The following is a 16100-nucleotide window of genomic DNA, read 5'->3' as shown; positions in this document are numbered from 1 at the left end:
ACCCAGTCTCTCAAGTGAGAATGACTGAGTTGTGCCCTGCCCCCCAGAATAGAAGAATTGTCAGATCTAGAGCTGGAAATCATTTTAAAGGACATCTATCCCAACCCTCTCACTTTACAGAAGAAGAAACTAAAGCCCAAAGAAGGGAAGGTTGAAAAAGACTAATAGCATAGATGAACTGGATTGGATGATGAAGCTTAGTCACCCACTGTAGTCCATTTACAAAGTAGGATGCCAGTTCAGAAACAAAGTTATTGAAACATCACACACTTATGTGTGAAAGGGCAAGATACCTCACCTCTCTAAATCTCCTATTTCCTCATCTTCAAAATGGGGCTAGTAATCTGTGTGTCAGGTACCTCGCAAGAGTGTTGTGAAAAAGCGTAAAGAGCTGTTTAGAACTGGAAAGGATCTTACAAACTTTATTGTCTGACCTTTTCATTTTTACAGGGATAACAAATGAGGCACGAGATTTGCCTATCCCAAAGCACTTTAGTGGCAGAGCAGAAACTTTAAGCCAGTCTCCTGAGTCACAGGGCACTGTCCTTTATGTCGTACCACATTGGCTCTCACTTTCTCAAGTTGTAGAGATACTTAATAAATATTCCTGATCTGAGTCTTTCACCACTGGCTAATTCACATGTATCAAGATTGTGGACTCACTCTCCCAACCCACATGGTTACTAGCAGTTTGAGTTTTCACACCTAGACTAGCGACATCTCCTTCTCAGGGTACAAGGGATACCCCTGGGAGGTCAGGGAGTGTCTTTCTAATGCTGTAGCTCAGAAGCCCCTACATTGTTCTCTTCCCACCATGATTATCAGTGCCAGACTTGAGTAGTTTTTGGAAAGGAGTATGTGCTAAGTGGTATAGTAAGAACGTTTGGTACAAACCACCACCCCCCCCCCCCCCCCCCCCGCAGTGGGTTCAAGTTTAGAGAGTTGGAAGGCCTTTTCTCCTTTGTGGGTGCTCAAGAAGAAGTCAGACTCTTTGTAGAGTTGTGAATCTGTATCCTCTCTGTCCTTGGTTCCTGATACAAACCCTGCTGCCTGCCTATCAGGGAGAAGGAGCAGAGACAGTGCTAGGATGCTGATGGAAATATAGGAAGTCCAAAATCCACCCGTCTTCAAAGCTTGCAAAGTTCTCTTCTGGCCAAGGGGTGGGGGTAGAAGATTAAGGCCAAGACTGATGTGCTTCTCTTTCCTCCAAGGGAATCCTTCCTGGGGGATATAAGTGGAATGTCCTCTCCTCATTCACCTCTGAATCACATCTGAATAATACCAGATGCTCAAATCACTTCAGCTCTGAATTGATATTCTGTTTTATATATGACCTTCCCCTTCCCCTAGGCATGACTATGTTTCTTCAACCAATCTAGTTCATTCAAGGACTTTTCACAAAATCTAAAGGCTTTGATTGATTGAGACTTGTTCTTGATTGGATGAAGTATTTGTAAAGCACTTAGCACAGTGCCTGGCACAAAACAATGTTTAATTAAAATAAATGTTTATTCCCTCTGCTCTCTTGTTTTCACAATGTTAAGATATCAGTGCATCTTATTCTGCACTTTAAGTGAATGGGGTGACTTTATTGACTCCTTCCTAACATATAAATCACAGTATGGAAGGTATGTACTATTTTGACTCTGGACATTACCTGTGGTTTGGGACCTCCCTAGAATGCACAGCCATTTAAACTCTGAAAGATTGTGGATTTCTGCTGGAGGCCAAAAAAAAAAAAAAAAGGATTCACGAGTCTCCCCTCTCTGCCCCTAGAAATAGACTTGTTAGAGGTAAAGATGAAAAGGACTCATCAGTTCTGAGTTACTTTTAAAAAAAAAACCAATTCTTGTATATGCCTCCTTCTCTCCTCTGACACTGTCAGCCCCTTCTGCAGAACCTTATCACCTCAAATCTGGACTACTGTAATAGCCCTGGTTGGTCTTCAGGCCATAGCCAGTTCATCCACTAAACAGCTGTCAAAATGATCTTCTTAAAGCCCAGGTCTGACTACATCACCTCCTTACTCAGTAAATTCCATTGGCTCCCTATCACCTCTAGGGGCAAATACAAAACCCTCTGTTTGGCATTCAAAGCCCTTCATTACGTGCCTCTCTCCCTCTACCTCTTCATCTCCCAGTTCTTTTCACCACTCCCTCCCCCCGCATTTATCTCATGTTCTCTGCAATCCAGTACACTGGCCTCTTTACCATTCCTTGCACTAGACACTTTATCCCCAGTTTCCAGGCTTCCCAGCCTTCCTTGAAGTCTCAGCTAAAATCCTTCCTTCTAGAAGAAGCATTTCCCAATCCTCCTTAATTCTAGTGCCTTCTCTCTATTGATTATTTTCAATTTATCCTGTACATATATGTTTGTACATGGTTGTTTGCATGTTGGGTTATTTGAATGTTCTTTGTTTCTGTATTTGTTTATGGACTCCTGTGAGGACTTTGCATCTTATGTATTTCCTCTGTTGGCTGGTTGAAATAAAAGCTTGTCCCATTACCTGATATTCATATTGTATATTGAGTACCTTTCTGGGAAAAAAGAAATTAGCTTTGTTTGATTACTTCGATTTATTTTTAGTTAGATTATAGGATTAGGCTCTCCCCTTTAGGAAGAGCTAGCCCTAAAACTAAATCAGACTTACATAGATAGTCTCTAAAGTCTAGGTTGCCTATAGACTTAGTGACTAGGTAGATTGAGAAGACTTTGTCATTTAGTAGCAGATAATTTAGAAGAAGAAAATAATCATAAGACTATAAGGTTTTTCAAAAAGCTAAGTCCCCCTTTCTAGCAGAAAGGGGAGTTGACCAGAGGCCAAGTTCCCCTTTCTGGCTGCTGAAGAAAGGTGAGCCAGAAGTTAAGCCCCCTTTTATTTTTCTTTAGCTAGATTCGAAGTTGAGCCATGGACTCTGCTAAGGAAGATAGGGGTGGGGGGGCAGTGACTGCTAATCACTGCCTACAAGTTCCTCTTTCCTAGTATACTTTCCGGTTACCTGGAGGAAAGGATTTCTGGCATAGGATTAAGAAAGTCTGGGAGAACTAACTAGTCAGATGACTTGCCTTGTCCAATTGAATTATGTTCAAAACAAGTCTCTATAAGTTTTTTCCAATTCTTCTTTCTTGTTGTAAAAACCATATCTCCTCCTCCGAGGAGTCAAGTGACCTGGTTTGATATGCAAATGCTAACTTTACAGATTAAATCACAGATAGCTTGGTAATTTTGTCCTTGGTTTCCTTTTTATTTTAGATAATTTTAACATGTGGGGCTTTGGGGGCGTGGTGGTGGAGTCCTTTTGTTCACCTTTGGGGAAATCTAAATACAAGCCATACCTAAGCTTTGTTCAGATATACCTGAAATTTTACTCTGGAATGGGGGCATTTAAACAAAAATAGAACCCAACACTCTTGGGATCAGTCCCCAGAATTGGAATGGGGTCTGTGCAAGCCCAGAATCCTTTGAGTCACATTAATGTACAAGTTAATGTGTAAGCATCTATCACAACAGAATTACAAATAGGACCCTGATTAATGTTCTTAATTAGCCTTGACTGAATATTTAGGGAGAGATGACAAAACAATTTCAAATCTGCTGGGGAGTTTCTGTACCTGGAATTTGCCTGTAATAAATTCCCCCTGGATTTTTAAAAAATTAATAAACATTTATTGAGCATCACCCTAACAGCATTATATCAGCTATGTCCCTAAATTCAGTTCAATTCAACAAACATGTATTAGGTACTTTCTGGGTGCAAAGGCATTCTGTTTACTGGGCACTGGTGAGAACAGGACCCCAAGGAAACATATGCCTGCTTTCAAGGAAGATATATTCAATTTGGTTGGGGGCGAGAGGAAGAGGTAGTAAGTTCACTATGTATACGAATAGGTGTATACAAGAAAATTTGAGGAAGAAGAGGATTCTAACAATTGGGGTGATCAGGGAAGGCGTCATGGAGGTGTCACTTGAGCTGAGCCTTGAAGGAAGACAAGGCTTCTGGAAGGAGTGCATTCAAAGCATGAAGTTTAGCTTATGCTAATGCATGGAGGTGGAAGATGGAATGTTGAGGTCTGGGAAAAGTCCATTGTTTAGGGGAGGAATATAAAATAAGGCAGGAAAGGTAGGTGCCAGTCAGGTTTTGGGGAGGCTTTACATGTTATGCCATTGGCAATGAGGGGACACAGGAGATTTTATTTTATTTTTTAGCAGGTGACACTTATGCCTTAGGAAGATTATTTTTGGCAGCTGTTTGGATGCTGGATTGGTGAACAGAGAGACGGGAAACTAGAATATCAGTTAGAAGCATATTGCAAAAGCAGAAGTGAGAGGTGATGAGGCCCTGAACCAGGATAGTGGCAAAAACTGGGAATTTTAAAGGAGTGGCAAGTTTAGTGCGGGAAGATCATGCTTCGGACACACTGAATTTGAGGTGCATGTGTGATTTCCAGGAGGAGATATCTAACAGGCAGTTGATGTTGCATGACTGGAGTCAGATTTGTAGCTCTGGGAATTATCCATGGACAGGTGATACTTAAACTCATGGGAGCTAATGAGATCTATGAGGAAAAGTGCTTAAAGAAAGAAGAGAGGAGGAATGGGGACAGAACCCTGGCAGACACCCATATTCAGGGGTCTAGGAGATGGATGAAGATCCTGTGAAAGAAGAACAAGAAGGAACAAGTCAACCTTCAAAAATCTGGGTTACCCTCATGAATTTTTTCCTGAAGAGTTTGAGTACAGGGTCATTTGCTTCATAGTAATACTAGCTGTGCCATAAGAAATAATGAATATGAGAAATTCAGAGTATTGGGGGAAATATAAATAATGTACTCTGGGTTTTAGGCACAAGTATGCCAGAAACAATTTTTTAAAACTGATCATTCTTCTGAATTGAAGTAATCCAAGAATTTCTAAGAGAGAGAGAGAGAGAGAGAGAGAGAGAGAGAGAGAGAGAGAGGGAGAGAGGGATGGCCAAACCAGTAGTCTCCTCATTCCCTCAGATGCCTCTAACATTAAACATTTTTTAGTAGATGAGATAAATGAGATAACATCTGTAAAGCACTTAGTTAGCATGGTGCCTGGCACATAAAAGACACCATATAAATGTTAGCTATTATTATTGTTATTATTATGAACACTTACAGGAATACAGAAGAAAAATGTCACAATATGATTTAAAAAAACAAGTTTTGGGTTAAGTCTCTATTCCATCTAATTGAACAATAGTCACTAGATCTTTCTGGAGAATCACCTTCTAAAACCACTCATCCATCTTTGACCATTCCCTGTAAAGGTACCTTCAGAATAGGAAAAGAGGGTCCTGCCCTTGGGTGCATCTAATTCACATCCTTTCAGGGAATGGGGAGGGCAAAGATCGTAACTAAAAGGAGGAATTTCTTGTTCAAAGTTTGCTTACCACCCTTAACCCCATTTCCCAGGGCCTTAGCTTTCATTCTTGACCTTTTACATACTTTCTTAAAAGAAAAGAGTGAGGCCTAAGGGAAAGCAGAAATAGTCCAGAAAAGGACTTTAGACTAGAGAAATATTTATTTCTTAATATTTTCATTTGAATTGAAAGGGAGATTTTGAATATACTTCCACAAGAGAAGCATGAGAAGACTTGTATGAACTGAAGCAGAGTGAGAAAAGTAAGTAGACCCAGAAAAATATATGTAATCACTACAATACTGAAGAGGTTAAAGGTAAAAATGAAGATCGTATGGAACTATAGGTTTCTAGGGTCGCTCAAGACCCCAAAATACCTACATGCTGGGTCCTGCCAAAAGAATTCGACTCAAGCCTTCTCAGCCAAGGGAAAAGAGAAAGTTTATTAGGGATTCACCATAATGGGCTGTCTTAAGAAATCCCACCCTTTGTGACGCCTGTTTTCACAAGCGGGCCAGATTCAACCTACTGAATTAGATTGAATCTGAACACCTTCATGGAGGCAAGATGGAGATTATATACACAAAGATTGTAGGAGGGATTGAGGGGTAGTCTAGGGTGACTAGAGGAGGGGTTTAGGGAGGGTCTTGAGGGGAAGTCTAAGGAAGATAAGGTGGGGTCAGAGTCCAGGAACCTAGAGAATGGAATTAAGGATGGGAAATAGCTGAAGGCATGGATACTGATATATCAAGGGTGGGGAAGTAGCTGGACAATAAAGGGTGAGGCTAGGTAGAGATTTGGGCCTAATGATAATGTGAGGCTTGTGGCCTTAGGGGAAGGCCAGATCCAGTTGGAAGATTCAAGGACAGTTCAAGGGGGCTCCCAGAGACTGTATTCCAGATTCAAGGGGGTTCCCAGAGACTGTGCCCTCATCAATACCATGAAGGAAAACAATGCTGAGGCAGTCAGGCTGATTAACCTTAATGACCAAGCTCAGTTGCATAGAACTGATGATGAAATACATCTCCCTCCCCTCAGCAGAGAGGGTAGGGAACTAACAGATATAGAATGTTGTATACAATATAGTCAGTTGTGTCCCTAGGTTTTTCTTAAATATTTTTCCTTCTTAGGAGAAGGCGGGGCTATTGGGGGTAATAGTTGAAGAGGAAATTACTATGGAAGAAAGAGCATTAGAAAAAATCGAAAATATTAATGGCTCACCTCTATGCAATACTTTTTAAAAGCATTTTTCTCACAACAAACCTATAAGAGAAAATTGGAGATTAATGTGAAATCTTGCACTTGGGTTCATAAATCAACTTGCACTAGTATAAGATGTTTCCCATGTACATTCAGTACAATTCAACAAGCACTTGCTATGTTCTAGGCACTGGGGATACAAACATAAAAATGAAACCATTCTTGTCCTCAGAGAGCTTACATTTGTAAGAAATGGGAGGAGGAGTTTTGTTTCCACAGAACTAAAGGTGTGCTTCCCCGCCCTCCCCCACCCCAGCTTTAGCAGAGACCAGGCCTCAAGGTCGGTCAGGTGAGGTCAGAGGCTTGTACGCATGTGCATACATTTTGAGAAGTCAGTCTAGGGAATTAGAGAGACCAAACCCACATGAACCAGTTCAAGTTTATCTAGGGTCTGGTCTTGGTCAAGAATCCAGGCCTACTGATTTGCATAATTTGCATACATTAAAGAGGGAAAGTAGGGGAAGTAAAAGAATATAGTTTAATCCTAAACTAAGACAAGGAAAATCTAATTAACTTCACTTTTGCTTCTGTATCCTTATTATCCTATTTATATAAACTGTATAACCTAGGAAAACTATGTAAAAAACAAAGACTGTAAACTAACCATGACTCTAGCAGGAGTGGAGGGAATGGTTACCCCTGCTCCTGCAGCTATATCGGTATGAGTGGTTTCATGAGCACTGTACCTGCTCTCTCAAGGAACATAATAAAATGCTTTTCTCTGCCCACTTTAATCACCCGTTCTTTGGGTGAAAATGGGCAAGTCACATGGATTTTCCTAAGGTGAAGTGCCCAGATCTTGTCTTGGGGTGCCCTGTGATCCCTGCTGCAATGTTAAGGGGGCTACCACTCGGGATTCTCTTGGGGAACCCTGTGGTCTGCATGGCCTTCATAGGGGGACATCACTTGGGACTTTCAGCTTCCAGCCCTGTCTTGGGAGCCTTGTGATCTTAATTGCCCTCCTAAGGGGCAATCTCTTGGGTTCTCCTTAGGGTCTGACCCCTAGGAGGCCCTGTGGTCTCCACAGATTAAGGGGTAGCTACCACTTGGTCTTCCTCAGGGAGTTCTGTGGTCTGTACAGCCTTCCCTAGGGATTATCACAGGGTTCTTCCTCAGGACTTTGGCCCTGCCTAGGAAGTCCAATGATCCCCAAAGCTGTGTGTTCTCACAATTTGGGGAAGTCCAGTGATCCCCAAAACTACATTTCTCACACATTAAAATGGAAAGACTAGCCAGTAGTTTGAAAAAAGATCTGGGGTTGAGGTGGAGCCAAAATGGCAGAATAGCAAGAAGAGGTACAGGTAACTCCCCACCTCCCCAAATACCTCTAAACATATCTAGAAAACACAATAGATCACATCCTTACAAGGAAATCAAAGAAGAAAAATCACAATGAGTCATTTTTCCAGCCCAAGTCAGCACAGGGAGACAGAAAGAGAGGTTTATTGACACTGGGGGCAGTCTCCCCAGAAATGTTCCAGGGAAGGGAGAGGCTGTGTGCCAGGGCAAGAAAAGTACCCGACCCAGCACAAAGGGGCCTAATCTTATGTACTGTTCAGGAACAGAGCCAAAATGGCAATTCAATTTCCTACTACTCAGTTCCAAGTCACAGATCCAGGGTATAACGAGGAGAGGACCTGAGCCTAGGGGTGATATTACAGGGTGAAGAGTGATTTCCAGTATAGGTTGGGTACTGGGCAAGTAGGAAGTTTAGATATAAACAGTAGTTGCAGTCTACAAGCCATTCTGAAGCCTGCAGCTAAATAACCTGAGTGCAAACCCCAGACGAAAGGGAAGCCTATAGTTCTGACACTGAAGCAGCAGAGCTTTCCAGCTGGCTGATAATTGGGGAGTCCAGCAGTAATAGTGTACTGACACTACAAAGAGAGTGAGCCAACAATCTTGTTGCTCAGACCCAAACTCATAAAACTTTCAGAGCTCATACTAGGGGGCCAGTGATCTATCCTGCATCAAACTACTTTGAAAGCACTGAAAACTTTCAGGTCTCCAAACTAAGCCATACATTATTAGATCCCAATCTGACACAATACTCAGTACCTTCAAGAAGGCAAAATTAGGCATTCCCTCAAGAAGTACTGAGACTGGCCTTAACCAAAAAGCCAAAACAAATTTAAAAAAAATGACCTCAGGGTGTAAGTAAGCTGGAAGAATGATCCAAGCCCTCAAAAGAATCCCACCATAAAAAGCTATTATGGTGACAGGGATACTCAAGACCCAAACCATCAAGAGAATGACTCCCAAACATCTGTAAGCAAAGTCTCAAAGAAAAACATAGCTTGGGCACAAGCTCAACTAGAATTCTTAGAAGAGCTGAAGCCCAGAGAGGCTACGACTTGCCTAAAGTCAAACAGCTACTACAAACCAAACCAAGTTCTTCCCACTTCTAATCCCCACCAGCCACTAATCTCCCAAACCAATTATGTATTCTCCTACTTTCACCTCTCCTTCCACTCCAAAAGGAACCATTCATTCTAAGGAAATTCCAGAATTTCTTCAAGTCAGATTCCCTCGAACCATACATAGCAAGCTCCCTTTGCTCTCAAGAGGCAGACCCTGACTCAGTCCACAAGCATTACTTTAGCAAGAATTTAATAGTTATACAGAGCCTTAAGGTTTGCAAAGCGCTTCACAAAAATTATCAAATTTTATCCTCACAACAACCCTTGGAGGTAAGAACCATTATTATCCAAGTTTTACAAATGAGGAAACTGAGGCAGAGAGAATTGATTTGTCCAAGGTCATACAGAGGATGAGATGGATAGATAGTGTCGTGAAAACTAGGAACATGAACTTGGACAGACTCTGAGAAATAGTGGAGGATTGAAGGGCCTGGCGTGCTATGGTCCAGGGGGTGAGGGCACCAAGAGGCGGACGTGATTGAACACCACATAGCTTGTGTCAGAGGCAGAATTTGAATTTAGGCCCACCCTACTCGTTAAGGAGTCCTGCTCTATGTTTCAGGCCTCCCTTTCCTTCTACAACTCTGCTCAGAAAGCAGCCCCCTCAGTTCCTTGCCATTACCCCCAGCCTCAATCCAGTGGGTCATGTCCCCAGCAAACTTTTCTCTTTAGTTACCCGGAGGAGGTGGCTAGTCTCTCCTCAGCCCCCTCCCCTCTTCAGCTCCCTCCCTGGAAGGCAGCTGCCCCTCCCCCCTCAGCTTTTCTCCCGAGGCTGTCCAGGCATGCCCCCTCTGCGAAGCGGAGCCCCCTCCTTTCCTTCTACGGCTAACTCCAGTCCCTTCCTCTCTCCTGCGGTCCTGGGGCACAGGCCTCCTTCAGTCCCCACCCTCGCTAGGTATGGCTCCACTCCTCTGGCTCCCCGCAACCCCCTTCCCTCCTCTACCCTCTGGGTTTGGCGGGGAAGGGCCACGGCGCCCCCTCTCTTTCCCCTTTCCCCCGCCCCCGTGCTCATGCTCGGGGTGGGCGGGGCCCCAGGTCTCGCGGTGGGGGGGAGGGGGCGGGGGCTGGAGGCGGGGCGGCCGCGGCAGGTGAGCGGGCGGGGGAGGGAGGGAGGTGCCCAGCGACTGCCGCGGAGCAGCGGACGCCCCCTCCCCCCCTTCCCGCCCTCCCCTCCCTCGCTCCTCCCGCCCCTGCCGCCCCTCCCTCCCTTTCCGCCGCCGAGAGGAGGCGGCGCCCGAACGCCAGGAGCCCCGGGAGCCCGAGGAGGCGGCAACGGCGGCTGCGGCCTCGCGGCATCGGCTCCGGCTCCCTCCGCCCAGGCCGGGCCGGGCCGGGCCCGCGATGCAGCCGGCGCGGCCCCGCTGAGGGAGGCCCGCCGCCCGGGGAGCCAGCATGCGGAGCGGCGAGGAACTGGACGGCTTCGAGGGCGAGGCCTCGAGCACCTCCATGATCTCGGGGGCCAGCAGCCCCTATCAGCCCACCACGGAGCCCGTGAGCCAGCGCCGCGGGCTGGGCGGCCTCCGCTGCCACCCCGACTACCTGCGCCGCGCCCCGGGCCGCCTCAAGCTGGCCCAAGTGGTAGGTGCCGCACCGGGGGGCCGGGAGACCCCCCCACCCCAAGCCAGCGCCTCTCCAGGACCCCCCAGAACCAGAGGGAGTCCCCCCGACCCAGGAGGATCCTCCCAGCCAGCCCTGCCCCCAAGCCAAGGGATTCCCCTCCCCCTCTGACCCCCTACTCCCCAGTGCCGCACAAGTCAAGGGGTCCCCTCAACCCTGTCGATGTCCCCGCCTGAGGCAAAGGGTCCGCCTCCCAGCGCTGCCCTGGCCAAATTTCCCCTCCTCTCCCCCTTCAGTCAGCCAGGGGATTCTCCTCACGCAAGGGAGTATCACCCCCTTGCCCCTGCCAGGGGACCCCATTCTGCTCAAATGCTGTTTTCCTATTCCAGTTCCTCTTCCCTCCCCCTAGACATCGGTTTTCGCTCCCTTGCCCCAGCAGACCCCCAAAGTAAGGTCTCCCCACTCCCCAGGAATAGATTCCCACTCCCTCGCCCCACACGGGGGTTCCTTTCCTTGTGGTCCCTCTAGGTCTTGTTGTCTTCCCCTTCGAGGCAACTCGTTCTTCTTTTTTCGGGTTACTTCCCCGAGCTAGTGTGTTGTTCTTGGCTATCTCCTTCCTTCCCTCCCCCCCATGGGCCTCATCTTCCTTCCATTCTCCCTCAGGTATTAATTCCTCACTCTTTTCCATTCCCGGTGCCCATCCCCTGGTGTCACAAATAAGGAAATTGAGACTCAGCCAGGTGAAACGACCGGTCCAAAGCCACACTGTGAATCGTTGGTATAACTGGGTGTCCTGACTTTTCGCTACTGTGCTATCTTCTCTAGCCCTGGTACCTGTGAATTTGCGTTTGGTATAGCCCCTAAGAAGACTCTTTATGGTGGTGCCTTTTGTACTTCTTCACATCTGGGTCCAGGCAGGGCACACCCAGTCCTCTTTCTCCTCCTCCTTTTCCTTCTCCTTCCAGTGGGCACCAGTCCCACCCTGCCTTCTCTAGGCCAGTTCAGTTCTTTTCTCTTTCACAAGGAGTTTCAAAACAACCTGAAGTGGAGTAGCTAGGTTTAAAGCCCCAAGGAAGAGCAACCTTCTCCTTGGCTATCCCTGTGCGTCTCTGCCTGGTTCCCAGGTCTGTTCTTCCTCATGCTTCCACAACAGATACTGCTCTTACTGACAGCAGGGATCAGTTTTCAGCTGCGTTTTAAGTCCTCTTCCTTCCCACTCATTAACAGTCTCCAGGGTCAGACTTCAGCCCAGTCTGTGAAGTAAACACCCAGTAAAGGATGCTTATTTTTCTTTTAGTCTTCTCCTAGGCACAAACATATCTTTCTTCACTGCCTTGCTTCTTCCTCAGTTCTGTTTTTTCTTCCATTTCCATATATTTCAAGCCCTGCCTGTTTTCCCTCCCAGGTTCCAGTTTCTAACTGGCTCATGGACTGTTCAAATCCTATACTTATGGCATGATGTCAATCAAGCTCTACCTTCTATTCCAGGAAGCCTTTCCATAATGGTACTTCTCTTACCTTGAATTTCTATACCCTTGAATTGTTATTCAGTTGTTTTGTGCATTTACTAGAAAGGTAGCTGTGGTGTAATGGGAAAAGCCCTGAGTTTGGCATCTAGTTTATCATCTATTGCTTACCTGTGTGGCCTTGGTCTAGACATGCATGCCCTTCTCTGTGCCTCAGTTTCCTCATCTGTAAAATGAGAGGACTGGGGATCTCTAAAATTCCCCAGCCCCCAAAACAATTCTGACAGTGATGCCTGTTTGTGGTAGGGACAAAGAACCTGTTTTCAGTGTAGGATACTTAACTATACACCTAGCATTTTGGTTTTTCTAAGTGTTGAGCTCCTTGTGCTTTAGAGAGGACACAGACATTCCTTGGGAATAATACAATTTGTCAGCACCTTTAAATAAAGATCTCAGGATTGTAGATAACACAGTTACAGAGTAAGGGTTATCTCCTCTGTGTGAAAAAAAAATGCATTCTCCTGAGTCCTGCAGAAATGTTTGAGAGATTTTAAAGAAAGAAAATGGGTCTGTCTTTGAATTTAGGATAGACTTTATCTGGTAAAGATTGAAATGTTTACCAAGATTTATTAGGTCTCTTTGCTGTGTGTATATTATCATTGATGAGCTTGGATTGGGAAGAGGGAAGGAAGATAGGGATGCATTTTTTTAAAGGACTAAAATTAGTATTAGTTGTGTGAGCAGAAGTTAATTAAATATCCCAGTACTTGGGTCACTTGGGCAGTTGAAATACATGTGCAACATTAAATGACTTGAATTATTTGCCCTGTGGATTTTTGCAAATAAATGAGAGACTTCAACTGGGACACTTGAATTGGCCATCTTAAATAGCTTTTAAAATGATGCTTATTATCACCTTATTGCTGAATTCTTTAGCATTAATAAATTTTGAAAATTTACGTAAGACCAGAAATTGAAGCTAATAGTATTTATTATTGCCTTTTGGTAAAGTGACATTGGATCACGTCAGGTATATCAGAGATGTGTTTTGTTTCGGCCTCAGAGAATCACACCCTTTGAAATGCAACTTTATAGTTATTTGTCTCATTTCTGGAGTGGGGACACAGGGGAAGTATGGGTTATGGGATGGAAGGGACAGAGACAATTAGGTTTAGAGATCTCAGACTTCACTTGACAAATTCAGTTTAACAAACAACTGCTGTATAGCGACAAGAACATAGAATTTGGAGTAAGAAGACCTGGGTTTGAATCTTGGCTCTGTCTGACCTTGTCATGTTACTTCCCTTCTCTGGGACTGAGCTTCCTCCTACATTAAAAAGAAGAGACCGAACTAGATATTGCTCAAGTTCCTTCTTTAAGTCCTGTGCCTTCTATGAATACTTAGATGTTTATTATATTCAAGATACCTTGCTATGCCCTGGGGATCATGCTTGATTTGCTTTTTACTAGCTATGTGATTTTGGGCAATTCAATTAACTGCTCTGGGGCCTCAGTTTTACAATTTGTTAGTTGGGGGGGATTGGATTAGATAACCTCTAAATATTTGATCCTATGAATATAAAGAGGGAAGACAGTTCTTTCACACCAGCAACTTACCTTCTTGGGGGCATAAAAAGATAGGGTTCTAGTCCTTTCCCCCCCCAAAGACAACTCATAGGTTCTAAGAAAAAAAAGTAGCATTGTTGGTTAAAGTTAGGGTAAGCAGTAGCCAAGTGACACAGCAGAGTGCTAGACCTGGAGTAGGAAGGCCTAAGTTCAGATTCAGCTTTAGATACTCACTAGCTCTATGACCCAGGGCAAGCCATTTAACCTCTGTCTGCCTCTGGCTCCTTATCTGAAAAATGGAAATAATCATAGCATCTACATCCTAGGGTTGTTTAATAAGCTAATATTTGTAAAGCCCTTTGCAAGCCTCAAAGCAATATAGAAATGCTAGCTATTATTGTTGTTGTTATGCAATTATAATAAAGATTAAAATCAGCTAAGTTAAAAAGAAAGTTCTAGAAAAATACTGTGAGGCTAGATAGAAGAAAGGCAACTTGAAGCTGAGTGATATGGGAAGGCTTTATGGAGGAGGTGGCCTTCAAGGTAGGCCTTGAGGAGACTAAATTGGGTGGGGAGTTGTAACAACAGTGCTACTTGCAGCTGCTATGGGGGTGTAAGACCAATAACACCAGCACACAGGAAGGCTGCTAGCATACGTTCTTTGATCTGCTTTTCTAAAGGGAAGCAACTTTAAAGGGGTCAACAATCTTACCCCTTGAGGTCCCTCAGCCCCCCAGCTTTGGAAAGCTCTACTGTTTGGGATCTTTCCATTTCAGCCTTGTAAGAGACAATGAAACAACTCCTATCCCCGTTTACCCAGGCACTGGGGATACAAACAAATACAATATATATATATATAACATGTATATATAAAATTCAGTTAGTTCAGGGGAAAAGTCAGCACCCTGAATTTCAGAGAAAATACAAACAGAAATTACAAGCAGAAATTATATAAACAGAACAAGTACAAACAGCAAAGACCAAAAGACAGGCTTCCATCTGTCTGACTAAAAGCAATACATACATGGTTACCAGAGACAGAAGCCCCAGCATCTGGGTTTTTCAAAGCTGGGGGGGCTCCTTAACAGCTACCTAGAGTCTAGTTTGGATGCGTCACACACCCTTCCAGTGAGTGAGCCCCAAAGCAAGATGCTAACCTTAAAGTATATATACCCTTCTTCAGGGCCAGAGGGCATCAGAACACTTGGGACCTAGGCTCATGTGACACAGCCTTCTGTGTGACTCAGGTTCAAAGCAGGTCACATAGGTCTATTAAGCGTTGGAGAAGATCTTCAAAATGTATTAACATTATAGGAGTCAATGCCAGGTGTAGGAGATGGGATGGATGGGAGAGGCAGGAGAGGACAGAATGGAGAACAATTTTTTTTTTTTTATAATGCAATTTATTTATTTAACATATTTGGTTTTCAGCATTGATTTTCACAACAGTTTGAATTACAAATTTTCTCCCCATTTCTGCCCTCCCCCCCCACTCCAAGATGGCGTATATTCTGGTTGCCCTGTTCCCCAGTCAGCCCTCCCCTCTATCACCCCCCTCCCCTCTCATCCCCTTTTCCCTTCCTTTCTTGTAGGGCAAGATAAATTTCTACGCCCCATTGCCTGTGTATCTTATTTTTTAGTTGCATACAAAAAGTTTTTTTGTTTTTGAACATCTGATTTTAAAACTTTGAGTTCCAAATTCCCTTCCCTCTTCCCTTCCCACCCACCCTCCCTAAGAAGTTGAGCAATTCAACCTAGGCCACACATGTATTATTATGTATAACCCTTCCACAATATTCATGTTGTGAAAGGCTAACTACATTTTGCTCCTTCCCAACCCATCCCGCTTTATTGAATTTTCTTCCTTGACCCTGTCCCCTTTCCAAAGTGTTTGTTTTGATTACCTCCACCCCCATCTGCCCTCCACTCCATCATCCCCCTGCCTTTTATTTTTTTTTTTATCTTCCTCCCTCTTCTTTCCTGTGGGGTAAGATACCCAACTGAGTATGTATGGTATTCCCCCTCAGGCCAAATCTGATGAGAGCAAGGTTCACTCATTCCCCCCTCACCTGCCCACTCCCCTCCTCTCCTAGAACTGCTTCCTCTTGCCACCTTTATGGGAGATAATCCACCCCATTCTATCTCTCCCTATCTCCCTCTCTCAGTAAGTTACTCTCTCGTCCCTTAATTTCATTTTATTTCTTTTAGCTATCTTCCCTTCATCCTCAACTCACCCTGTGTCTGCTCTCTTTCTTTTACATATATATATATACACATACATACACATACATACATATACACATAGATACATGCATACATACACATTCACTTATATATATACATAAACATATATATATGCATATGTATATATGCATATTCCCTTCAACTACCCTAATACTGAGGTCTCATGAATCATACTCATCATCTTTCCATGTAGGAATGTAA

General features: G+C 44.4%; 1 protein-coding gene across 2 annotated transcripts in view; it reads left to right on the top strand.

Moving 5' to 3' along the window:
• Positions 1-10314: 10314 nt before the first annotated feature.
• CMTM4 (CKLF like MARVEL transmembrane domain containing 4) overlaps positions 10315-16100 on the top strand; it is a 78461-nt gene continuing 72675 nt past the window's right edge. For both annotated transcript variants that reach the window (XR_005009968.1, XM_036752304.1), the window contains exon 1: positions 10315-10644. Coding sequence is in view for 1 of the 2 variants with exons in the window: in XM_036752304.1 (XP_036608199.1) it covers positions 10459-10644 (186 nt within the window). In the remaining variant the exon portion in view is untranslated. The remainder of the gene's footprint in view (positions 10645-16100) is intronic.

Source organism: Trichosurus vulpecula, chromosome 3, assembly GCF_011100635.1.
Source record: "Trichosurus vulpecula isolate mTriVul1 chromosome 3, mTriVul1.pri, whole genome shotgun sequence".
NCBI classification, from domain to species: domain Eukaryota; kingdom Metazoa; phylum Chordata; class Mammalia; order Diprotodontia; family Phalangeridae; genus Trichosurus; species Trichosurus vulpecula.
Note: the sequence above shows the minus strand (reverse complement) of the source record. Positions and strands in the feature narration are given on the sequence as shown.